At 34.1% G+C, this 27640-nt stretch overlaps 3 protein-coding genes across 5 annotated transcripts; all 3 read right to left on the reverse strand.

Annotated features, from left to right (window-relative positions):
- Window positions 1–1383: 1383 nt before the first annotated feature.
- Window positions 1384–4686, reverse strand: LOC110641328 (cyclin-B1-2). The gene is made up of 4 exons (XM_021792996.2): window positions 4520–4686; window positions 4330–4430; window positions 2422–2519; window positions 1384–1658 (listed from the first exon to the last, which is right to left on the reverse strand). Exons 1-4 carry the CDS (start codon window positions 4643–4645, stop codon window positions 1558–1560), a joined length of 426 nt encoding a protein of 141 aa, XP_021648688.1. The 5' UTR covers window positions 4646–4686; the 3' UTR covers window positions 1384–1557.
- Window positions 4687–10474: 5788 nt separating this feature from the next.
- Window positions 10475–12849, reverse strand: LOC110671578 (transmembrane ascorbate ferrireductase 2). Its single transcript, XM_021834064.2, has 4 exons — window positions 12543–12849; window positions 12317–12365; window positions 11028–11227; window positions 10475–10938 (listed from the first exon to the last, which is right to left on the reverse strand). Exons 1-4 carry the CDS (start codon window positions 12684–12686, stop codon window positions 10633–10635), a joined length of 699 nt encoding a protein of 232 aa, XP_021689756.1. The 5' UTR covers window positions 12687–12849; the 3' UTR covers window positions 10475–10632.
- A 1375-nt stretch (window positions 12850–14224) lies between these two features.
- LOC110671573 (uncharacterized) lies at window positions 14225–27373 on the reverse strand. Of its 3 annotated transcripts, none has more exons than XM_021834060.2 (9): window positions 27250–27373; window positions 25298–25902; window positions 24983–25064; window positions 24719–24794; window positions 24002–24079; window positions 22640–22776; window positions 17839–18091; window positions 16025–16088; window positions 14225–15157 (listed from the first exon to the last, which is right to left on the reverse strand). In XM_021834060.2, exons 2-9 carry the CDS (start codon window positions 25845–25847, stop codon window positions 14508–14510), a joined length of 1890 nt encoding a protein of 629 aa, XP_021689752.2. In that variant the 5' UTR covers window positions 25848–25902; window positions 27250–27373; the 3' UTR covers window positions 14225–14507. The 3 variants fall into 3 exon arrangements, with proteins under 3 accessions (XP_021689752.2, XP_057993447.1, XP_057993446.1); XM_058137464.1 differs by lacking the exons at window positions 24983–25064; window positions 27250–27373 and adding exons at window positions 25167–25200; window positions 26991–27184; XM_058137463.1 differs by lacking the exon at window positions 27250–27373 and adding an exon at window positions 26991–27182.
- Window positions 27374–27640: the final 267 nt, after the last annotated feature.

Below are 27640 nucleotides of genomic sequence, written 5' to 3' on the forward strand. Positions count from 1 at the left end.
TATTATAATTTATTATTATTATTATTATAATAATATTATTATTATAATTTGTTATTATTATTTTTAAGCTAATATTATTTAAAAATTATATTTTAATCATCTCCGGTGAAATTAAAATATTAAAAGAATACTTAAAGTAAAGTTTAAACTTAGATAAAAATAAATTCATTGGTTGTTAAATTAATTATTAAAATTATTCTCAAATGACTTTCAATTCATATTTAATAAATTAAAAAAATTAATAGTAAAGAATACATAAATATTAATATTTTTTTAATACTTAAATATTAAATAATTGACAATAAATAGTTGCAGCAATCGACTTTTGGACCCTACTATGGAGAAATCCCAAGCACTTTATACAAAAATAATATGTGCTCCGTAGGTAAAATATGGGATAAATTTTAATAATTATTCATAAATTTATATAGTTATAATATTATAATTTTTTAATTTTAAAATGTGACATAAAATTTTTAAATTTTATATAGAAATTTTTTTTTAACTTTTAATTATTGATTTTTTGATTAGAAACTAATGTGGATAGCTTCAACATGATATTTAGTCAATATTATTATCTTTTCTCTTATATAAATATAAAATTATTCTGTTTATGCATGAAAAATTATTCTATTTATAAAGAAAAAAAATTCAATTTACACATAACTTGAGAGAGAAAAAAAATACTGACTAAACTCCATATTAAAACTGTCTAGATCAGCATCTAACTGAAAAACTGATAATTAAACGTTAGAGAAATTTTAAGTTAAGAGACTGTAATATTACAACAAGATAAGTTTAGAAACAGTTATCAAAATTTATCTGTAAAACATGTTTAAAATTTTACAAAATTTATTCATAATATTATTATAAATTCTTTTTCATTCAAAAATAATTTAATTATTATTAAATTTTAATAAATATATTTTCCCTAAAATATAATAATAACAAATATATACTCTACATAAATTCTATAATAAAAAAAAACTTATAATAACTCCATATACTTATTTATAAAGAAAAAAAAAGTAAAAAAAAACTTATAATAACTCCATATACTTATTTATAAAGAAAAAAAAAGTAATTTTTTTTTTAAGTTGTTGATATTGTTAAAACATTAAATCCTCCAACTCCGAAGAGTCAACTATTATAAGTCTGTTAGGCATTGTTGTTAAAACTACTGTTGAAAAAATCACTTTTTTAAATATACTAGTTAGAGAATATTAAAAAATAATTAAAAATTAAATTTGATCAATTTTATTTATAAGAACACTAAACTAATAAAATAGCTTTTTTCAAACTATTTTTCTCAACAGCATTTAAAATGATGTTTTTAGAAAAGCAGGTGCTTTTATTCAGAAAAGCAATTTTAGACTCTGAAACTCAATGTCAAATAGGGCTTATATAATCACACAGTGATAATTGAATGCCATTACTAAAAACAACATTAAAATGGATTAGGATAACAGGCCCTAAATCAAATTGTCTCAGTCACATGGCATGATAAGTTCAGACAACGTCCTCTATTAGCAATTGACAAGAAGTGAACCACTTGTTTTATAGGAAACTTGGGCAGACAGGTCCCCTGGAAAGTCCAAGGCGTACTTCCATCGCATGATGCATGTCAGGCGTCCTCAAAGTTTCAGATTCACGAGGATCTGCAAGCAACACCCAGGGAAGACTTAAATCAACAAAGTCACAGCCAGAAAACTATCAAATACCATTCTATTGTTCATTTGATAGCAAGTTTCCAAATTTAACCAGGCGCACAAATGACCAAGGCAAGGAAAGTTTAACAAAACTTGTGTTCAGAATTTCATTAGGAACTACAAGCTGGTTATCACATAAAACACCTCGCCAGCTCAAAATTTTTTGGAAGAAAGGGAAAGAGAACAAGAAGAATTACATCAAACACAACCTAGGATAAGAGACGCCATATGTAATGAAGAAGATTAATTTTATATCTAAACACCCATTCCTTTATAATTCAAAAGAAGATACCACAGTACCACTAGTTGCCCCTCGGCAATTCCAAACCAAGGCTCTTACATCCATAAAAAGAAATAAAGAAAAAGAGGAATAGCTCAATCCCCCGTGGGATCCACTCTTTGCTCCACCAACATCACAATGAAGAAATCCTCACAAATATACTTGCCAAACAAATCTTAAAAAAAAAGCTATAAAATCATATATAAAATAAATGACCAAAATTGTAATATCCATCTATGATAAAGAACCTACCTTGATCATCTTACAACAGTAAAGGGCGGATAAAGTTTCTGACAACTTTATTGACATTAAATTTAAGAGTAATTTCAAAAATTTCAACTGCTTGTACATATATTAAACAAGCAACTTCAACAAAAAAAATGAATCAACTTTGAAATAACATTTATGCAGCATTCAGATACAACAACTCACCATTCAGATAATCCTCAAAACCAAAATCATCCAATCTTCCTGTATGAGCCTCAAGGCCTAGCATTGAAGATGGAATTGGTCCTGGTGGCCTCTGAAATCTGCAAAGTTTTCAAAGGAATGTAGGTTATAGAAAGATCAGTACAACCTGACAAATGCAAATTCAAGAATGATAAATTACTTAACAAAAAGGAAAAAAGAAGAAAGAATGCAACAATATTGGCTGTGGCAATAGGATAACATATGCACAAAAAATGTGTGTGTGTGTGTGTGTGTGTGTGTGAGAGAGAGAGAGAGAGAGAGAGAGAGAGAGAGAGAGAGAGAGAGAGAGAGAGAACCTCCATAAAGAAAAGGAAAACATAAGAGATCAATCTTTCAAAAAACAATGTGAGCTAGCAACTCTCATCTTTAGTTTCATAAGCATACGTTTATTTTTCATTCATTTACCAAGAACAAAGAGACCATCTATTATCCTAAAAAGAAAAGGGACAAACATACCTTTGAAAACCAAACCAAAGAGATGGCATTTTACAAGCAAGTTAAGTAAGAACCTTCTCTTTGATCAAGTCTCCAAGGCATAAAGATTCCAAAATATTGTTTCAAAGTAATTTTCCAAGTAAGCTTGTCATGGTACCAAAGCATCATTGATATCCTTTCCAATTCATGGTGTCAAACATAATATTCTCAATTACAATGACAAAACTATGCTATGAGTCTTCAATATTGATGTTCACTTTACCAATATTCATAAAATGCCACATAAACATGATTTCCAAAAAGTGATCGACACTTTTTCCCAAAATTAAAGCAATTGCAAAATCAGCATAAATGAATAGCCTATTTCACAAGGACTGCAAAATGTAGAACACAAATGACACATGTATGAAAATTACAACTCTAAATTAAGCCTCCTTTTTTTGGCAAAAAAATTTTTTTGCCACTGATTAGACACATTTAACTACTACAAGATGAACATCTCTAGACAAGACTTCCTAATCCCATAAGATTCCTCTTTCAGCAAAAAAAACAAATATTGCAAAAGTATACTTCAGATGAATAGCCTTATTCACCAGGTCAGCACATTTAAACATGATTTGCTGATCTCACAAGGTTCCCATTTGGGGCCAACAAAAGCTGGGCCAAAAACTTCCTTGCGATGAATATTAATAGCCTAATTCACCTGGACATCAAAATGCATTACTGTGATATTCTCATCTAATATTCAACACATACATGAAAAAAAAATTCCCAAATTAGTCCCTATTTGCTTGGCAAGAGTTCAGATCTCTGATAAGACAATCTAGCCACTACAACATTAACACATTCAACAATGACTTCCTGATACCACATATGCTCCCTTTTGGCATCAATCAAGAGTTGGTAAAATAAATACTACACATAGACAATATGTGTGTGTGTATTAACAGTATGAGAGTTCTTCCCAGTTACAAATTACAAAAGAAGAAAAAAAAATTAATCTAAAAAAATTGGTAATCAATCATTTCAAAGTCTTTATCGTCTGCAACAATGAAAATCAATGAAGCAGCATGGCATCAAACCCTAGCATAGAAACCAAACAGATTACAAAACAGTATACAACCTTGTTGCCAGCAATTACACAACAGTATCCAACTTGCTAGCTTGAACTTACAGATTTATTTTGTTGCCTGCTCAATTCTTATTAGTGGATTTCCTATGTTACCATTGAATGCCCATGTTTTCCTGAATCCTTACCAATATCATCAGCTTAAAAAGTTAAAAATTCTTTCCTTTCTAATCTAACAATGTACATGATCCTACTTTAAAACCCTAATCACAACAAAAAAATCCCACTTCTGAGAAATGATTAGATACTAAACATTAACAAAAATAAGTCATTTCACGAAACAGTCCAGGAGCGAAAACTCATACCGCGAAAGAATTTGCCTATCAAGATCCATCTTGAGTGGAAAGGCAGAGCCAAATGTGTTAGCAAGGATTTTTCTCCTCATCTGCTCTTGAGTATTCTTCGCCTAAAACGGAACAGAAGGCAAAACCTCAGTCCAGTTTGAACAACAACCAACAATAAAATAAAATAAAAATCGCAGTAAAATATCCTTACAGACTGGTAGGTGGATTCGAGAGGGTGAGCTCCAACGAGATCGCTTTTGACGCCGTGGAGGCCGAATCGAAGGGCGTCGTTTTGGATCCCCCCGATCTCATGTGCAATTGTCTTTGGCGCTTCCATTCTCCTCTTTTCTCTCCGTCTGTGTTACCTTCCTCCTTTCTCTTTTTATCGTCTGCAGCTGGCTTCGTGGACAAGCAAGAAAAAAGACAATGAAACGTCGTCGTAGAGTTTAAGCTGCTGCCTTTTTTTTTTTGAGGATTGTCTAGGTGAAAAGAATCGACAAGTCGTTTTTACACCTGTGCTCTTTCAATCTTACACCAACCCAGCTACATTCAATTAAACGACAAGTCATTGAACAATCCAGTCCTTTTAAACAACACTGCTGATTTCATGAATATTGAAGTACAACACTGTTGATTAATTTGATCAAATATCTAAAGCTTTAAACATACGAGTTTTCCATCCATTCTCGATTTACTGATTTCATATTTTTTATAGGCCTTGTGTTTTTGATAGATTAAAGGTATGTTTAGTATTAAATTTTAAATTTTGAAGCCTGAAATTATTTTTCTGAATAAAAACATCATTTTAAATGCTGTTGAAAAAAATAGTTTAAGAAAAACTATTTTAGTGTTCTTATTATTAAAATTAATCAAATTTAATTTTTAATTATTTTTTAATACTTTCTAACTAATATATTTAAAAAAAGTGATTTTCTCAACAACAATTTATTACGAGTTTTAAGTTTCTGTGTTCAGCCTGAACAGAACAATTAAGTTGTTAATGCCCGAGAGAGCCAAAATGATTTCCAAGCTTGGATTAAGGGATAGAAAATGATTCCTGAGCAGAACAATTCAGTTGTGAATGCTCGAGAGCTATAATGATTTCCAAGCTTTTAAACTTAAACATCCTCTAGGCTCGACTCTTTTGTTTCATCAGGATCAGCAACTTATCAATTATTTTATCAAATAACAATATCATAGTCAAGAATATTTAATTTACCTTAGGAGGTTACTTATTTCTGAAAACATAAGACATAGCTGCAACTGCAGTAACTATACATACATCTAGGATAAACTATATCATTTATGTTCCCACTAGATTTGCTGATGTTATGGAAAGTCAATCATTATATTATTTCTGTGTATATTCTGTATTCTGCATTCCTATTTAGGATTTCTTATTTAGGATTTCTTCCTAATTAGTATAACACAATTATAGGAATCAATTGTATATAAATACCCATGTACAGATTAATTGAAATCAATGAGAATCATCTCTTTCTACATGGTATCAGAGCAAAGTCATCTAGGGTGACTATTTGTTCTCACCACCCAGCTCAGGAGAGACCTTGGCCGCCGACCGGCCGTTTCGACTCCGATCAACATTGCCAACGTCGCCTCAATCCCCTCATTCCACCACTGTGTCTTTGTTGCACGATCGATTACACCATTAAAGGACTTCGAGGTTTGGCTCTCGGATCCTATTTCGTATTTGCTTGATTTGTGATTTTGGATTATTTTGTTCTTTATCGGCACTTTGGATTAGCGTTTGGTTAGTTTTCTTTGTCTCAACAAATGGCGGACAATAAGAATGTTATTTACGATGTGATTAGATGATGACTAAGATCACGGAACACAAACTTAATGGTTCGAATTACAGGTGGAGTAAGGCATAGGGTCTATTTGCGTAGCATTGATAAGGATGATCACCTTACTAAAGATCCACCTCGATGATACACAACAAACTTGGCTAAGGGAGGATGCTCGGTTGTTTTTGCGGCTTGAACTCGATTCACGGTGAGGTAATTAGTTTAATTAATCACCGTGAATTTGTTAAGGAATTGATGGATTATTTAGATTTTACGTATTACGGTAAAGGGAATATCTCCGTATTTATGATGTTTGTAAGGCATTCTACCGTCTTTGAGAAAGAGAATAAGTCTCTCACGGCTTATTTTATGGATTTTAAATGGGTATATGAGGAACTTAATGTATTGTTGCCTTTTAGTTACGATGTGAAAGTTCAGTGAGCCCAACGGAGCAAGCGGTATTATGAGTTTTCTTGCGAGTCTTCCTTGAGTATGAGGCGCTAAATCTCGATTCTTTCGATTCGAGATTTCCTCTTTGCATGAAACATTCACACAGTCCTTCGTGCAGAGAGTACCCAATCTTCACGACTGCGGTAGTGCTCTTATTAGCCGTAATCCAAATGGACAACGGGGTAATAGAAGAGGAAGTAGAGGAGGAATTACAGAACAATGTAATCAGCGTAATGGAGGCTAGTTCTAATCAGGACTCAAGAGGAGTCATTTGTTATTATTGTCATGAGCACAGCCATACAAAATATAATTGTCCGCAACTTCAGAGGAAAAATCAACGATCACGGATGGCAAATATGGAAGCAGAGGATTCTCTGATATCTTCCTCTGAAAAGCTGTTTTGGTATCTGCAGAGGATTTTGCACGATTTTCCCGATGTCGAGCATCTCTAAAGCCTACGGTTCCCTATCAACTGCGATCATTGAGTCGAGTAAATCCACTACATGCCTTGTGTCTTCCTCATCCAAATGGGTTATTGATTACGGTGCAACGATCACATGATGTAATTCTAGTCTTCTATCCGCTTTTGATCTAATCCCACTTCCTCTCTTGTTACTTTAGTGATGGTTCTACTTCTTGTGTCATGGGTTAGGCTGCGAATCCGACCGTCAATTTCTTTGTCATCTGTTTGTGTCTACCAAATTTCTCTTTTAATCTACTTTACATTAGTAAACTTACTCGTACCTTAAATTGTTCTATTTCCTTTTTCTGATCGGTGTTTGTTTGAGGATCTTACGGCGCAGATTATTGGTAAGGGCGTGAGTCGGATGGTCTCTACATTACGGAAAATCATGTACATGATCGCTTGTTTGCTCGATCAGTAACACCTCTTGAAGCTCATTGTAGATTGGGTCATCCTTCTTTGTCAACCATGAAAAAGTTGTGTCCTCAGTTTCAGTCTTTATCAGTACTAGAATGTGAGTCGTGCTAGTTTGCAAAACATCATCGTTTGCCTTCTGTGTCTAGAGTCAATAAACGGGCTTCATCCCCTTTTGAGTTAGTTCATTCTGATGTTTGGGGTCCTTGTTCTGTTACTTCTAAAACTGGATTTCGTTATTTTGTTACTTTTGTTGATGATTACTCTCGTGTTACCTGGTTATATTTAATGAAGAATCGTTATGAGTTGTTTTCTATCTTTTGTGCCTTTTGTAATGAAATCAAAACTCAATTTAATATTTCTGTGCGCATATTAAGAAGTGACAATGCTAAAGAATATTTTTCAGCACAATTTCAGTCTTATATGACACAAAATGACATTCTTCATCAGTCTTCCTGTGTGGATACCCCATCCCAAAATGGCGTAGCCGAAAGAAAAAATCGACATCTTCTTGAGGCAACTCGTGCTCTTCTTTTTCAGATGAAAGTTCCTAAACACTTTTGGGCGGATGCAGTTTCTACGGCATGTTTTTTTATTAATCGTATGCCGTCTTCTGTCCTTAATGAGGATATTCCTTATACTGCTTTGCTTCCTACAAAATCTTTATTCCCTGTTGAACCTCGTATTTTTTGTTGTATCTATTTTGTACGTGATGTTCGTCCATAGATTACTAAATTGGATCCAAAGTCTATCAAATGTGTCTTCCTTGGATACTCCGGATCCAAAAAGGGTACCATTGCTTCTCTCCTACTCTTAATCGTTATCTTGTTTCTGCAGATGTCACATTTTTTGAGTCCACTCCATTTTTTTCTCAATCATCTGTGTATGAGAGTCAGGGGGAGGAGGATGATATCTTAATATATACTATCCAACCAATGTCTAGTCCTCTCTCACAGCCTGTTTCTTCTGTCTCTAGACCTACTCGGCCTCCCGTTGTTCATGTTTATTCCAGGAGATGGGAGATTCTCGACTCGGATCCTCCACCGGCTACTTCGTTGGGAGATCCTGTACTTCATGCGATCATGATTACGATCTAGACTTACCCATTGCTCTTCGTAAAGGTAAACGTTCATGTACTTACCTATCTCTTCTTTTGTTTCTTATAATCAATTGTCTTCTTGTTCTCGGTGTTTTGTTACTTCTTTAGACTCATTTCCTATTCCTAATCTTTGTTGGTGAGGCCTTTGTCTCATCTCGGTGGTGTCTTTGCTATGAAAGAGGAAATGGTGGCTTTAGATGCTAATGGTACATGGGAAGCTATTGCCTTTGCCCAGGTCGAAAGCTATTGGTTGCAAATGGGTATTCTGATGAAAGTAAATCTGATGGTTACGTGGCTAGGTTAAAAGCACGCCTTGTAGCAAAAGGATATGCTCGGACATATGGGGTTGATTACTCGACACTTTTTCTCCGTAGCTAAACTTACTTACATTCGCTTGTTTATCTCTTTAGACTACATATGATTGGCCTGTACCAATTGGATATCAAGAATGCTTTCCTTCATGGTGATCTTCGGAGGAGGTGTATATGGAGCAACCACAGGTTTGTTGCTCGGGGAGTTGGGTAAAGTTTGTAGACTTGGAAGTCTCTTTATGGCTTGAAACAAAGTCCTAGGGCTGGTTTGGGAGATTCGGTGAAGCGATGCAGAATTAGGTATGCAAAAGAGAAATTGTGATCACTCAGTATATTAAAAGCAATCAGAGGATGGTCTAATTCTCCTGATAGTCTATGTGGATGACATTATCATCACTGGGAGTGACTCTGCAGGTATTTCATCTCTTAAAATCTTCCTCCAAACCCAGTTTCAGACCCTAGACTTGGGAGTATTAAAGTTTTTTTTGGGTCTTGAGGTTATGAGAAGTAAGAAGGGTATTTTCTTGTCTCAAAGAAAATATGTCCTTGATCTATTGACAGAGAGAAAATTAGGTGCTAAGCCTTGTAGTGCACCAATGACTCCAAATTTACAAGCTGTTAGCGAGGATAGTGAGTTGTTTGAAGATCCAGAGAATCTGAGAAGATTGGTAGGAAAATTGAACTACCCATCACACTCGTCCTGACAGTGCTTATGCCGTGAGTGTGGTAAGTCTGTTGATGTCTTCCCCAACGGTTGCGCATGGTGAAGCCTTGGGACAACTCGTGTGCTATCTGTAGGGAGCTCCAGGTAGAGGTTTGTTATTTGGTAATCATGGGCATTTAAATGTTGAATGTTTTTCAGATGCCGACTGGGCTGGATCTAAGGTTGATAGGAGGTCAACTCTCGGATATTGCGTTTTTGTTGGAGGAAATTTGGTGTCTTGGAAAAGCAAGAAGCGAGTATAGTTTCTCGATCTAGTCTTTGAATCCGAATACTGAGCCATGGCACAATCGGTATGTGAGGTAATGTGGATATTTCAATTACTAGATGAGACAGTTTTAAGACCCCACTGCGAAAATTGTGGTGTGATAATCAAGCTGCTCTCCATATTGCTTCTAATCCGGTATTTCATGAGCGGACCAAACATATTGAGATTGATTGTCACTTTATTCGTGAAAAGATTCAACAACAGATCATCTCAACAGGACATATCAAAACCGAGAGAAGCTTAGGAGATATTTTCACAAAAGCTCGAATGGAGCTAGGATTGACTACATTTGTAACAAGTTGGGCATGATTAACATCTATGCTCCAACTTGAGGGGAGTGTTATGGAAAGTCAATCATTATATTATTTCAGATATATTCTCAGATTACGTATTCCTATTTAGGATTTCTTCCTAATTAGTATAACACAATTATAGGAATCAATTGTATATAAATACCCATGTACAGATTAATTGAAATCAATGAGAATCATCTCTTTCTACAGCTGAAATCATCGATTAGCAAGGGGATTAGCAAGGGGAAAAGAAAGGAAACAGACACTCTTTATGCCAATTAAATCCAAGGAATATTTTCAGTTTTTAGTACAGCCAATCCACTCCAAGCTAAATCAAAATCAAGTTAATCATGTCTTTCCGATTATTCAAACAGAATTTTCAATTAGTTTTCCGTGATGTATTCGTCCTGTAACAAGAACAAGCCCCTCGATTCACATCCAATAAACAATACACCTCCTGTTCAATGACAGTTTAATGGGAAATATACATACTATGCCTATTCTGTTGCATTTCTGGTGACATCACCTATGGCATGCAGAGGTGCAATTGTTGCAAGGACAATGAAACCGCCTAGAACAACGATCAAGAGTCCCAATGAGTTCACCAGCAATGCTTCAGTAGAATAGCGTGATATTACTTTGTTGGTTTGGAGGAATGTGGCTTTCTCTAAGATACCAGTAGTAGCAGTAGCAACAGCCAGGGCATAAATATATACACCAAAGAATACATGCCAAGGCAGCAAGGTGGCTCTGCTATTTCTTGAGCCACCTGGGTACCAGAAAGTAACAAATCCTGCAGCCCACTGAACAAGAAATGATTGTGAGAAATTAATCAGCTTCAAGGGGAAAAAAGCATTGGATAGTCAAAAAAGATAATGAAATATTAAAAGACCTGGATGCCAAAGAGGAACAGGCAAGCTAGACCCAACCAAGAATGCAAGCTGTAAAAATTGTCAATGCCCTTATCATTGTGGAACTTCAATGCAGCCCATACACCAATCAGGCTTAAACAAAAAGCAAGGAACTGTACTGTAAGATGAACTAATTTTTTGAAGCTTTTTGTTCCTGGAACCGTCTTGTAGGCTAGCATGGCTGCCACAACAGACATTTAAAATGATATTCATAAATAACAGCATGGCATCACTGAGGACCTGATTCAAATCCATAATTTTAATAAAGAATGTCTATAGGTCATAACATATTGATGTAAAATAATTTACTTCACAAATATCATACTTAACAACTGTCCTTTTAACAGTGAGCCAAAATATTTTACAGCTAATTCAGTTCCCATGATGCATAGGCTTCAATTTGGCACATATTGGCACAATAATTCTACAGAAGGTAATAAAATTATACCCTAGATGTTGTTTGGTTTCCTTTAAACCAAATGGACAGCAAAACAAGATTATATATCATATACACATAGACAGGAAGAGATATTACATCTCAATTTTCTTTGCACTCCTGGAAGGCCGCAGTAAACTCATGTCTACCAGAACATTATTAACACATCACCACTCTAGCAAATAGAACATTAAAAATTCCATCTAATAAGTAAAAAATTGCTGCTTTGGGTATTAGCATTGAGCTAGACTACAGAATAGAGAAGCATCAGAGAATCAAACAAAAAACCCATGCAAGCATGTAAAGATCAGACAAGATACAATAAAATTCAATTTACTTTCCTATTATCATAATGAACACTGATACAGAGCTGAAAAATGGCCCTTCAATCAAATGTGTATAGATATTAGGCTAATCACCAATATTATATCCGCATATGATAATGTTTGCCACACGTTGCATGTTCAGACTTCAGAATTACATACAGTTACTAAAGTAATATATTAGTTGCATTGTAAGAGAAAAGCATATAAATTAGTATATTGATGCCTCTCTAAAATTATAACAATTAGCTTACTTGCCAGAAGAAATTCGTAGGAAAAAGAAGATTTTCACTGTCATTTTTGAGATAAAAGAAGTAATTATCCGATTAAAAGTCAAAAGAAGATATTACAAATTTGTTTTCTTCTATATTCTTCTTGATAGCATTTCAAGAAAACTTACAGCGGCATTCAACATTCTGTAAGATTTACAAATCCTACCCATTTAAATTAATTATCTGCACTCTACCCAGAAATGTATGTTTATATCTAAAAGCAGAAAACGGGCACTTACCTTCACCATTGATGAGTATGAGACCAATAACCATTAAAACAGGATGGACCTACAAGAAACCACAAACAACGAACTACACTAAAGTTAACCGAACAATGGAACCCAGAAAAGAAAAATTAATGTGAAGATAAGAAACTGCTGGTGAAGAAAAGTCAATAACGAAATCCAGCTCTCAAATTAAAATTGTGAAATGAGAGAAGCACTGCCATTGGAGGTTTCACACTACATTAAAGATGAGATCTTTGTTATCGGAGGCGAGAGCCAATCCTCCTCTGTAATGCACCGTCCACGTCAGCACGAGAGCCGTGACTAGCACCCCCAATAACCTGACTACGGTGAAGATTGGGAATTTGATCACGGGAACTCCCATTCCTTTAGCTGCTAATCGTAATTGCTGGTAGAAAAGGAAAGAGGGGAAAGAGGAGAAGCCAGAGAAAGAGAGAAGAAAATATAGATTTTAATAAAGGTTTTAGAGTTGAACTTGGGTTTTGGATCCGTGCTTTGCTTTGTTCACTGACAGATCAGTGAAGGAAGTTTCGAACCATTTTCAGATTTTCCAACTCAGTGCCACGTGACGTGGGTTCTTTGGTCCTGACTCGAACCATTCAGACGAGCCCATTTGACACGCTGCGCTTCGATTCCATGGAAATTCGTTTTAAATTGTGGATTTATGGTGGAATTATTTAAAATATGATGATGATATTCACTAAAAAAATTATTATTTAATTTTTATATTGTAATAAAATTAAATATTTATTTTTTTATTTTAAAAATACATTATTTACTCAAATGAAGTCATTGATAAATTTGCTTACAACATACTTAATAATTGTACTATTAAAAGGAGAAATCAAACTTCTTCTAACACCAACTCTCTAAATGGTTCTCTTGAGGGCATAGTCAAAAAAATTGAGTCCATAGCGTCAAAATTTTCATTTTACTTAATTTCAAGGAAATAATATTATACACAATAATAAACTATTTATTAAAAGCAAAAAAAATTAATATGTAATAATAATTGAGTAAAAAAAATAATTTATTATAATCTTAAACTTACAATTATCCTCAATAAATTTGAACTTTTTGAAAAACTTTTATGATTGTTTTATTATGACACTATCAAATACACATTTCTCAATATATTTAATTAAAGGTTCATTTATAATCTCTCTAATTTTATAATTAATCGCGTTTTGATAATTTTCATGGCAAAACTTGCCTTACAATTGTAGTTGCAATAAATACCAATGTTACAAGTAAACCTATGAATACACTAGATTTTTTTTTTTTTTCATTTGAATTAGCTTTTGAGTGAATTTGAGTCTATTTATTAATTTTGTTGACACAAAAATGAAAAGTAAAACAGATAAAAGCTAATTAATAGAGAATGAAAGTGAGAAAAAAAAAAAAAAAGGGAAAACAGATAGAGAGAGAGAAATATATGAGATGAAAAAAAATTGAGATTTTATGAATATGAGAAGATGAGGATGCATAGAGCTTAGTAGATAGATTTTGATTTTTTTTTTGAATTTTTATTAATTATTTTGAAAAATTAAAATAATAAGTATTTAAAATGAAGGTCTAATAAATCTAAATTTATTAAATATAATAATATTTTAAAGATTTTAATGAGAAAAGAATTATTTAAGGGTCATATAGGTAATTTAATATATAACATATATAGAGAGAGATTTTAAAAAAATAAATAAATAAAAAATAACCCACTCACATAAACCAAAATCCGCCCTTGAGTTCTCTCCTTTCAAAAATTTTCCATTTTCCTTTTACGAATATGAGACAAGCTCACTGCAGTAGATAAAAATATATGAAGCTCTGCATCAAGAAGAAAATTATTTACAGCTGCATCCCAACTCCATGATCAAAATAGGAGAAATTTCCAAAAAATAATTAGCAGAAAATATAAAGATAAATAACAACTATTTCCAAATATATTCTACATCAAAAGGAGAACTACAATTATAACCATCTAAATTAGCTAAAACCTATATAATTCTTTGTACAATAGCCATTTGGCCATTTTCCCCTAGCTGTTGGTCGCAGAAATGAGCAACTCCTGTCAGGAAAAAATAATAACAACAAAAAAGAGATTTCCCCTTCTCGCTGTTCTTCCACATTTTTACAAGTCACAATCACATCTATGGCATAATGTTACAACAAGTTACAGTTCCATTCACCTCCAACTACGATGACGGTAGCGGTCATACTCATAATTACTTCGATATGAATAATCCATCTCGTAATCATTCAACCTCTCATCAGTCTCATTTTCTAATCTAGTTGAGCCATTATTCCAAGGTGAAGAACGTTTATTTGAGGATGAGTGCAATGATGAAATATTATTAGAAAAATCTTCACTTGCCAAAGGGCTCCTTCTACCTCTGTCAATATGAGACCTTGCCAGGGAGGGTGACGGATCTCTGCTGTTGTCAAAATTGTAACTAGAATCATAATTACCATATCTTGGAGGGTAGCTAGACATAGATGGACTGAATACTGGGTCAACACCTGGAGGCCCTTCATCAAGGGAATCCCTAGACCCTCTTTGCTCGTGACGACGCCATCTGCTAATTGGTTCTGAAGAATGGTTTGATCTACGGAGTGATCTATTCCTAAAAGGATCGTAGCTTGAAGGTCCAGCTGCCCAAAGTCTTTCATCAGCATTCTCTGGGATTGGTGCATTTATTCCTGGAAATTCAACAGCCATTTTCTTTGGTGGGTCAGGGCAGTCTGTCTCAATGATTTCCCCATCTTCCTGTTCTTCCTTGACATCCTCATCAGCAAATATTGTGATCCCCGATGGTTGATCCTCATCATCTGGATCTGAAAAATGAAGAGAAAATAAAAAAGGTGCTGTTAGGGCATAAACAAAAACATACTTGCAACCTAAAGTGCGTAACATTGAGAAATCTGCAAGTACAAGAAGCTCCAACTAAACCATTACACTAATCTAACTGTATTTGATGGCCCTTATGATACCTTCCTGGATTTTGAGACAATATTTCATGGGGTTTATTTTCTTCTTCCTTCTCGCTATCTGTGTGAGAGGATCACATAGAACTGGCGGCAGGGAAACCATGATACCAAATGTAATAGGCTAACCTTCTTAGCACCTTTCTTACTTTCTAGAATTAATGTTCATAAAGCCTTTCCTTCTCCCTTTCTATGTGAGAGGCAAACATAGCAAGGACAATACATTAGACTTGACAAATAACGACACAGAAACAGCAGTGAAACCCAGCTATCATGACTCGTAAGGCTCATTTACAATTGGCAGAGAAACCCAGCTATCATGAATCATAAGGTTCATTTACAATTGGCAGAATACTCTATCTAGGAAGGAATAGGCTCAACAAAAAATGACAAGGGAACAGCAATTTGGGCTTTGAGTCCATATGCCCCAACCAAAAGCAACAAACAAAATTATATAAAGGTCCTCAACTACCAATATACTCCAATCCCATGAAAGAGCCCACCGGTAGGACAATAGAGAAACAAAATGGACATATTAACTCAAAAATCCCCAGATGATATGAATAACGAAAATAAAAATTCAACAGCGGGCTCAATGCAGATTCTTGCCAGTACGAACATTTTAAAAACTAAAATATCCAAGTGCAAAATGCTGAGATGATTAGGAAATTAGACAAGCAAGTTAAAAAAAAAAAAAAAAAAAAAACAGCAAGTTACCTAGATACCCTGGTGGATATCCCAATTCTCGCATTCTGTTAAGCCAAGGAGGTGGATCAAGCTCCTGTAAACAATAACAAGAGAGCAATTTTGACATGAATATCCATCTTGAGAAAAGAAGTAAACCATCTCATGTTACTTAAAATTTTTAAGATCAATGCAGAATAGAAGCTCACAAAGTTTCATCACAAGTAGAGTTCAGATGACCTGACAAATTCGAAATAAAACATCAAATATCTGAATTTCCTAGCAAAATTGAGGTGATGTCCAAACCTCATGCAACCAACTGGGATAGGTATAACTGGGTTAAGGGTAATAGAAGCCTAAAATAGAGGAACTATTTCTGAAAATCAAGATGGACATCTCGCAAAAGCCAACAAACGCCAAATAATGATGATGATGATACAAGATATCTGTTTTCTATGATTATTTTTTTTTAATTTACTTTGTCTAATTTGTCTATTTCACTATTAGATTAAACTTTAACAATTTACACAATTGTAGTTATTGCAAATTAAAATTTACATTGGTTCTGTTCGGCAATATTAGTTATTCTAGTAGCTGGTAATTATATTAGAAGCTATCAGCTGTTTTACTAGCTGTTACCTATTAGATATTAGTTATTAGTGGTTAGTTATTCATATAATGATTTAAAGCAAAAATATTTGATAAAACTAGCTGTTAAATGTAAAAATAATGGTATCATCTTATCGACTTTGGTCAAAATGCTCTCTCAACCTCTAAAAGTTAGGAGAGATAATTATTCATGAACTATTCTCTCAACCTCTAAACACTACTATAACTACTATATCACCAAACAACATAGATAAGAGATGTATTATTTTAACTATGCTCAAAACACTAAACTCTACCTTAAAAGCTATTACTGAACAGGGCCTTTGTAAAAAACAAAGTTATCATAAAAACTTCCTACAACATAATGGTTTTATTCTCATCCCCAAACCTGAACCATTTTTAGGGTGGGGTGTATTGAGGGACGCAGGGATCCACATAGATAGTCTTGCACGCGATCACTACCATAGTGCAAAACAATGTTCCCTAATATGACATGCCTATTCTATTGATAAATTACTATAAATAAAGGGTCAATCCTCACAACAAATGAATGAAACACAATGCCGCATTTACCAAAACAGCTTGCAGTTAAACATTATGACATGGATAACTATTGACACTCACCAATCACCATAAACCAAAGCTCAGTTATCATTCATGCAATTAATTATCGCAGTGAACCAAAAACCTTAATCTTTTTCTTGATTTATTTTTACAGCATGGAGTAATAGATGTTAGGAAAGACTGAAAATATAACCAAATGAAACGATTTCAGGCCTTTAGATATGTTCAAAACACTTAATTCAGTCACCAAAAGATAAAATCAAAATCCAAATCCAAATATCTAATAGTATTTTTCCTGGTCTACATCTAGTCAGTTTAAATGCTAAAATGAAATATATATGTTTTCTTCCTCTTGATATAAGAAAAAAATTTTCCTGCATACTGATTCTCAAACATTCTTTTGCACTGGATATTTATTGTCAACTTCTAGTCCTTACGTCAAGCAATCCCATATTGTTTAGTTAGTATGGAATTAAATAAGGACTTTTTAAGCACAAGGGTAACCCAGCCCCACCTCCCCTACCTCCTCTATCATGTTAAAATTTTTGCTAACATTGAATCAGGCCTGTGGCGGTTCAGTGGTTGCAAGTTTGGGTCAACAAGAAGCATAGAGAGTCTAAAACTCCAGGGAGGGAAAGGGACATTTGTTTTCATTTAATGATGCAAGCTCTTACCCCAAGACCCAAAAGCTGCCTTGTTTCAGCACCAAGAGCACCTGGCTTTAAACCATCATATTTTCCACCAGAAGAGTTCTGATAATATCGAGCTGAATTGCGAGGGCCAGAATTCTGATTCCGTTTGGACTTATGCTGTTTTCGTGCATTGTTAACAGCAGCATTGTCACGTGGCTTAGGGCACTCCTTGAGAGAATGGTTGTAAGAACCACAGTTGAAACACCGGGCAGCCTCATCTACTATTTCCAGGCCTCTATAAAAACACAAGCAAGATGTAAAACGTGAAACGTTACCAACAATACAATAGTAAAACCAAGTAGAACAATACAAATGTGAAACAACAGACATCAGTAAAGCGACAAAGAATAAAATTATAATTAATGGAGAAGCATGTCCGTGCTTTGATTTTCACCAGCACAGTCGAGGTGTAGAAGAATTTATGAATAGATTGTCACTTGAAGTGATGTGGATTACTTGAGGTCTAGTAGAGGGATTGCAAAGTAGCAAATGGACTAATCCAATGGAGTATGACAAAGATAACTGTACCTAAAGATCTTCCCCCTGTTGTCACCTTAATAGGTCATTAGCCTCGAGTTCATACATTCAATAACACACTTGCCAAGTTTCCACAGGATCAATCACATTTATCATTTATAACATATATATATATATCATAGTGCACCCTTTGGAAAGACTAACATATTTTCATTTTCATTATATATATATATATATATATATATATATCAAAGTTGTCAAATTGAGAATCGAATCGAATCATAAGATTCAATAAAAATTTCAAAATTAATTAAGAATGATAATATGTTATAAAAAGAAAGTAAAAATATAACATAAATATAGAATTACCATTTAGCTAATGAGAAGGATATTTTATAATAGAGCATTATATTCTTATTATGTTATGTAGTTTTATGTTATAACATAAATTATGAACTCTTGAATTGTATACAATGATTATTATCATTGTGCATGTGCTGAAACTCCCATTTAAATTTGATCAAGTAATTGAATAATAAAAAAGGATATTGGGTTAAATTAAAAGATCAAAATATATTAAAATAAAATGTCATAATTTGACAACTACAATTAAAAAAGTAAACCTACAAAAACAAGGGGAAAAAAAAAAAAAGAAAAGAACAAGAAGAGGGAGAGGAAAAAGAATGGTTAGTGGGAAAAAAAAATTCTAAGGGAAGGTTTTATGTGCACTTTTTACAATAAAAAAGTTGCAAAATTTTAAAAATTTTGAAGAGATAGGATTTAACAACCTCTAGAGAAAGAATCAACTGAATCAGTAGATTCATATCAATTCACTTGATTCACTATCAAATTGTAAAATTTGATCAAGATTTAAGTCCATTTGAGATTCACCCCATAGATTCGAAATGCTAGGATGGGAATCGAATCAAATCAAGAATCGTACAATTCTAACAACAATGATATATATATATTATATGACACCAAAGAGAGCCATGTACGCTAGAAGTTTACAACTTTTAGCATAGTTATTAAAGGCACGCCTCAGGCTCAAGGTTCACAAGGCTCGAACCCTAGTGCCTCATGCGCCTAGATGTGTCTTTATTCCAGGCACAAGGTTCTAGAAAGACATGCATTTTTTGTTTCCATTTTTAGCGAGCACTTTCATTGGCAAAAATGACTACCACCTAAACTCAACCCAGCAAACCCAATTCAAAATATATGCTAAAGAAAAAAAAGAAAAGCATCACATTCATTTGACTTTTATGTTTTTTTTATATTTTTTTACTTTTGTGCCCCACCTTGCTCAGGCGCGCACCTAGGCTCTATGACTCATTGGCGCCTTCGTGCGCTTTGAGCCTTTAAGAACTATGACTACTGGGAAGAAAATTGTTATGGATGTATTTGTGGGCAAGACTTATGCAAGACATGATCAACAAGAGATTCCAGTCAATGATAATAAGAATGGCAACAAATAAATTAGCATTCAAGGTAGATTCAGCAACAACAATAACTAATTATTAGCAGAAATAAATATCTAAATTAATATATTACTCTAATTGTCATTATCTTAAATTATGGTCTTAAATGTTGGTTTCCAATAGTAAAAAATTCTACATGAAATCATGCACTAATCTCTTTATAAGGAGATCAGATTATGAATAAAATATCTAGCAGAGTTATTTTCAACTAAATTGAGATTTGAACTCTCTCTTTTTCAACGAGTCTAAGGTTAGAGCTCTCTTTTAACGAGCTCATGTTTTTCAGCAACAATAGGTCGATGGAAGAATCGAGGTAAAGCAAAAGGCTCAGCTTTTGAATCAAATTTCACTATTAATGGGCCTGTGACTCGATCCTAGACAAGAGATCATAACAGCTTGGTATTAAAGCCAACTGTCATGGACAATATAGATCTGAGAGAAGAATTGATAGCACTATTCCAAGAAGCACAAGCATTGACTAAAGCAAAAGTACCAAAGGTTGAATCAAGGATGAAGATCGAATCAAGCAATCAAAGTCAAAACTAGAAACCTAATTGCAAAACTTGACCCATCAATTACAAGAGTTCATTCAGGCAACTTACAGGAGTCAAGGCAAGGAAACAAAGGGCGGCGGTTCATGTACTAGTAACAACTATGAAGACAGCAATAATAGCATTGATGAAAAAACATAACCGAGACTCGGGGCAAAGGTATTACTAAGATATACGAAGTTGGATTTTCTAATGTTTGACGGATTTGAAGATCCGTTGATGTAGTCACACCAATGTGAATAATTTTTCTCAAATCAATGGATGCCAAAAACAAGTACAGTGAACCTTGCAACATTCCATATGATAGGAGAGGTACAATTATGGCTCTACAAATTAGAACAAGAACCCTGATTATCATGGAACGCATTCAAAGAATATTGCAATTTGAGATTTGGGTCTCCACTCAGTAGCAATCGTTTGAGCAAATTGGCTAATATGAAGTAAATAGAGGCGATGAAAGAGTACCAACGTCAATTCCAGAGCTTTCAAGCTCATTCAACAAAAGTTCAAGTAGATTAACAAGTTGATTTGTTTACTGCAGGATCGACAGATTCAATCTAGATTAATGTAGAGATGCAAAATCCCCCGAACTTGGTGGCAAATATGAACCTGTCAAAAGCATTTGAAAGAAAACAAATGCTGAAAGAAAATTGGACAAATTCATGGTCCAATACAAGAACAATGCCTACTTCATCAATTCTGCTTATAACCAAGGCTACTACTAACCAAGCCATTAGCACATTATAGAATTCCAGCTTAAGAAGTGTTTCATCTCCCTTTATTAAAAGATTGAGCCGTCTAGAGATAACTGAGCGAAGAGCAAATGGCTTTGCTATAATTATGATGAACCATATTCCTTCAGGCATCAATTTAAGAAGTTTTTTGGTTGGAGACGGATTCAGAGGAAGTAACAGGGCAAAGGGACTATGGGTGATTCATAGTCTTATTCAAATGTGGAGCTTGAGGACAAGCTCTTTCTCTAGGAAGGGAGTGATGTTATGGATACATTTGTAGGCAAGACTTATGCAAGACGTGATCCACAAGAGATTCTAATCAATGGTGATAAGAATGACAATAAATAAATTAGCATCAAAGATAGATTCAACAACAGCAACAACTAATTATTAGTAGAAATAAATATCTCAATTAAGATATTACTCTAATTGTCATTATCTAAAACTATAGCCTTAAATGTTGGTTTCCAGTAGTAAAAAATTCCATATGAAGTCATTACTAATCTCTTTATAAGGAGATCAAATTATGAATAAAATATCAAGCAGAATTATTTTCAACTAAATTGAGATCTGGACTCTTTCCTCTCCAATGAGTAAGGTTAAAGCTCCTTTTCAACAAGCTCACATTTTTCAACAACAATAGGTCGAGGAAAGAATCGAGGTAAAGTAAAAAGCTCAACTTTTGAATCAGATTTCACTATTAATAGGCCCGTGACTCGATCCTGGGCAAAAGATCATAACAAAAATACAGTCATAAAATCTACAAAGCAATATGATTTACACAAAACTTCCCACTTATACCCAAAGAACGAGCAAGGTTATACAATTTCTCGTTGATAAACTTGCATGCACATATAAATAGATATGCATATAATTATTATTGCAAATGTTGATCTCTCAACATGCCAATTGAGTTTGTAATAACATAAACTTACAATCATTCAATTAACAGATTTCAACTAATTGAGCTTGCATGTGTATATGAATTGATATAAAAAGAAAAATAGCTTATATTTACAATTAGATTACTAAGTAGCTTAAGCACACAAGGCAATTAAATAATCAAATACACAAGGCTAGATATTGAAACATTCGTCCCTTTGTTTTGAAAAATAGACTAAAAAGTCTCTAAGGTTTGGTTCCATTAAACATTGTAGTCCTTTCATCCATTTTCTAAGTATATTCCACATACTCCACCAATCAAACAAGTCAAATGAGAGAGAAAATTTCAGGTAAATTACTATTTCATCCTTGAGTTTCGCCATTATTAACACGTTCATTGTTCAATTTAGAAAAATATATTAAAACATTCCTATTGCTGGTTTCAATGAGAATAATTTGCTTTTTTCCTTAAGCATTAATGGCTAAATGGACTAAAAATAGACAGAATGACAAAGGTGTTTGATGGAGCCAAACCTTAGGGACTTTTTAAAGTATTTTTCAAAATAGGAACAAAAGTGTTAATAATGACAAAATATAGGGATCAAATAGTAATTAAGCCCTATATCTATGAAACATACAAACAAAAAAGTTAGTAATTTACCCCTCAACATTACTTGGACCATCTGTTGAAGACAACCCTAATGCAAATCCACGATCATAAAGAGGCACAAAGTCATCATCAGGAGGAATATAACCATCAGACTGCAGCTTCTTTGTTGGGTTCTCTATCCAGAATGACTGCACATAAAAAATAAAAAATAAATAAATAAAAAAAAAAAAACTTTTGAGGAAGAAAGATAAATAATAAAACACTTAAGACCTACAAATAACTTTTGATCTTTCTTTGGTGATGGAAAATGCAATGGTGAATGCATTAACTAGTAGGATATCATGGCTATCATGATACAGTGAAATATGGATAATTCATAGACCAAAGCATTTTGGTTTTTAAGGAGTGGGAAAAAGGCCTTGCACCCCAATATTTCAAATAAAAGCAGCTTGCGAAGGGTAAACAGAACCTTCTCAAAAGGCAGGCTGGTATTTTTGACCTGTGGCCATCCTGACCCATTTATTTTTAGGCTTATCTTTTTGCAACAAGCCAAGCCCAATAAAAGCAAAATACATATTAGATATTAATATTTATTAATTAGATGGGCCAGGTCATTCCAGGCCCTATACAAACATAAAACCCAAGCCCAGCCCAACTTGAAGGCCAGCCTCAACCAAACCAGGCCCAAAGGAGAATACCTCATGCCCAAACCCAGCATTTTAGCAGGATGGGTGGGACATTGGACCCATGCACATCTATAGGGTAAACCAAGACCTCACCACCCTTGAGGAATGGAGGAACAAACCTACGATTACAAATGTGATAAAATTGAGAACAAGAACAGAAACCACTTTTAACTAAAGATGGAAAATTGGATGGCAACGAAAAATCTGAAAGAACTACAAAGTGCCAATAATGTTACAGGTACAGTGTGGTCGGAAAAGATTTCTTCCAACACCCCTGAGGTAAAGATATGGGCTCCATGAGATCCAGGAACTTTCTGATCCAAAAAGAGGGAGTTACCATTTTGGGTCACCAACAATCAGAAAGGATCTCTTAAATTTTAGTCTTAGCACTAATGAATAGTGCATAACTATAGTAATGGTACGGATAAATATTTATGAGTATAAAGAAATTGCACATATTTCCAAGATTACAGTATCAAGTCTATGAGATCCATGAAGACTACTTGAACCAAAGTTTTGAATTTTTTCAATCATCACTTTATTAGCCCTTTTATTTTTTATAAGTAGCGTGGGACAAACAAAATTGAGAGAATCCCTCCAAATTAGGGAATTTTTTGTTAAGTACAGTAGGGCGTTGTCAGTCAACTCCAAGAACCAACGTCCACATAATTTTCAGTCCACAAACAGGATGCAGGCAACACAAGAGATGTAAGTGGTAGATGATTACCACTGCAGAAGACTTCTCCATTCCAACACAGAGAGCAGGAAAATATGTTTCTTCGCCAGATTCTAGCAGTTCATTGTCCTGAAAAATTGGAAGGCAAGATTCAGGGCACAGGAAAATGCCAACAGATTGTCTGCCTTTATATACATCTGAATACACTCTCCTTCCAACAAAAGATTAAGGTGGCTTCAAGTCAGTTCAATCTATGAATCTACTCTTTAAAATATAATAATAATGATTCCATACTTAGAGATGTGCACCACCCAAAGCCACCCCATTTCTTTTGAGAATTAAATCAAAAGCTCTGTGGGGTAAAAGCAAGGGCAATTAACATTTCCTAACACAATGCATTCTATCTTCCTGAGAAAGTACAATAAATGATAGTGATAAATGTTCATCGGTATTCGTTGCTGCCAAAGTGGTCCACCCTTTCTTTGGAATAATTAGTTGATGTATGAAACATAGCGTAGTGTTGGCAAAATGGTTAAGAAAGTTTTGAAAGCAATAAGATGGAAGAGATTGAAATTTAAAATTAAGAAGCAAACATCTCATGCTCATTTTCTAATATCATAAGGCAGCTTTCATGTGACTCTTCTGTTCACTAAAAGTAAGAAATCACACTTCAATCTGCCTCAACCTAAACACAGAGCTCTTCAACTAATGCAGAAGACCTATAGCTGGAAAGAAAAGCTACAAAAACACAATATTAAACAATCTTACTTGAGCTGATGAACCATGTTGTGCATGCCACTCTGACCACTGTTGTAATAGTTCCTCCAACTTCCGTTTGCTGGCTCTATAGAAAGTCAATCCTCAAAGAATTAAATTGATGAAAATCCAAGCTTACTCTAATAGGACATATTGCCTCCCCTTAAATCCAGAATAATAATAGTTGCAAACAACCTAAGGAGAAACCAAAACATACAGGTCTACTGATCTAAATTCTTGGATTTGTCAAATTATAATAAGAACTTCCACCCTGACCTTGTTAATGTGTTATACTTGACATGCACTGAAGGTTGCTGTTCATCATATGTAACCCTTGCTCTCTTAACACCCAATATAGCTTTGATATCGAATTATGGAAAGCAGAAATAAACCAAAACCTAACTGCAGAAAAAAGAGGACTATTTGTGGATTAAATTTACTTAAATAATTTGCTACTTACAACTCTGGATGCAAAGCTCCCTTGTATTGGAGTTCTATGACCAAGAAGTCCATAAAAGATTGAGTTGGAAAATATGCAAGAAAGAGGCTTATCATAAAAATTAAAAAATATTGGATGTTAAAGCAGGATACGAGTGCCATTCATCATGCAGCTATGGATAAGACTCTCATTTTGGTTATTAGGACAACCATTCTCAGAACTCAATCGAAAGCCAAAGCTACTAAGGTTCTCAGAAAATGTAACAGTGTCAGCCACTTCAACATTCATTTGCATGACAGGTGAATCTACCAAATCCATGTCAGCCTCTGTTTCCACCAGAAACTCCCCATCTTCATTTCTAACATCAACTTGATTGGACACCAAATTATCCTTAGCTGTTGTGACTTCTTTTGTTACAGCATCAAATCCTAAATTTTCTGATCCTGTCATGTGTTCTTCAGTTCCAGTATCATCTTCACTGAGCCCCGAATTCTCTGGACGTCTTGTTCCTTTTCCAGTTCCAATATCAACTTCATTGAGCCCCATGTTGTGCTCATCTCTTGAACCTACTTCAGCCTCATAAATCCTAGGTTGAGAATCAGCTTCACCTGCACCAGATTCGGACTTGTGAAGTCCATTATTCTCACTGCTATCTCCAGAATTACCAGAAGCAGGGAGGCTAATCATATCCTCAGTTTCCATTCTTAGAAGAAGTACCTTCTCTTGTAACAAGACTAACAGAAATGCCGCAATTAACCTGCATGAGATCAACTCTAATTATTTGAGCAGAAAATAGACCACCAAATCACCCTCCAGTGTAGTAATTACAGCCACAGCAAACTTAGTTTTTACATTAAGGTTGAGAAAAAATCAATCTCTAATTCTTTTTCTTTAACCAGAAATACAGTATTTCCAGTATGCAAAAAGGTCACCACTGCAAAGACGAAATTGAATACAAACTATACAACTACAAGCAAAAGGAGAAGAGGATGTCAGAGTTTGAACTCCTGACCAACTTACAAATCCTACAACCATTAGAACAACAAAATAGGCTTTCAAATACAGAATAAATTAAATGAAATTTTAGTTCAGTGCTCATTGCAACTCAGCCTTTACAAATGCTAATAATAATGATTCTTGATCATGTGGTTTGTACTTCAAAGAAGAAGAAATTACTCTATTTCCAAGAGGGAAAAAAATTATATTCAATATAGGAAGGGTTGAAAGCAATAAAGAAGTTCATCTCAATCACGCTATCCAGTAACAATAATAATCATAAGGCTCTATGTTTTGAGGAGAATAGTTTGTGTATCTCCTGGTGTTTGAGGAACATTCAAACATAGCTCAATGGGAGACTAAAACACTTTCCCATTTTTTTCACTCCACAAACTCATGAAAAGGAAGGAACTCATAAAATTGAATTCCCATCTCCAGATCACCGTTGTTTGCCACCATCCATCAGCCATCAACAGCTACTATCAGTTGTGGCAACCACCAAAACTCACTCTTTCTTTACTTTCTCTCCTCTATTCAATTACAAGCGAAAAAACGTAAGGTTATTAAAGACGAAACCAATCCCACGGCCTCTTCATTAAAATAGAATATATTTTCAGCAAAAGCATCTTCCAGACAAGTAATTGCCAGGGAAACAAACGAGCTTAAATTGAAGTTCCTTTTCTATTCAACTAAAAGGAAATTCCGTTAAGCAATAAGCACCGAAATTTATTTACAACTAACAATAAATTTCTTTAACAACAATGCAAAATAATGTCGAAAACAAAACAATTGTTTAATCTCAGAAGAAGAAGAAGAAGAAAATAAACTAATAATTGTTTGTCTATTTACCGAGAGATGGGAGGAACGCTAGGAATTCAACCGAGAAAATAACTATACTTTAAATTGAGCTAATTTTTGGCTATTGCCTTCGGAACAGAAAGGGAAAAGGTAAAAAAGAAGAGAGAGAGAGAGAGAGAGAGAGAGAGAGAGAGAGAGAGTGTAAATGGTGTAATTGTTTCCTTTGTTGTTTTTTCCTGAGCTTTCTCAGCAGCCAAACAGGGAAACGAACCGGGATGCTAAATTAGGGTTTTTGAAGTGAGGTTTTTACCTGAGATGAATGAGAATGCTTTGCGAACCCCTCACACCAGAGCCTGAATCGAGCGCTGGATCTATTGGATTTTCCCACAGCTCTTTCCCTTTATTTTTATTTGCTGACGATAATCAGATGTGCCGCGGAGTAAGATAGTACGTTAAGCCGTGTCCATCGGTGGCCTTTTTTTTTTTTTTTCTCTCTTTTTCTACAGGGAAAGGAGGAATTTTTTTTTTAATTAATTATAATTATATTTTTATTATTTAAATGAATTTTAATATTTATATAAATTTAAATTTTAGTAATTAATTAAAATAAAAAATTAATAAATAAAAAATATAATTAATCTATAATTTATATATATCTATCTATAATTTATATAAATATATGAAGGAGGAAGGTATTAGAA

This window comes from Hevea brasiliensis, chromosome 16 (assembly GCF_030052815.1).
Source record: "Hevea brasiliensis isolate MT/VB/25A 57/8 chromosome 16, ASM3005281v1, whole genome shotgun sequence".
Lineage (NCBI taxonomy): Eukaryota > Viridiplantae > Streptophyta > Magnoliopsida > Malpighiales > Euphorbiaceae > Hevea > Hevea brasiliensis.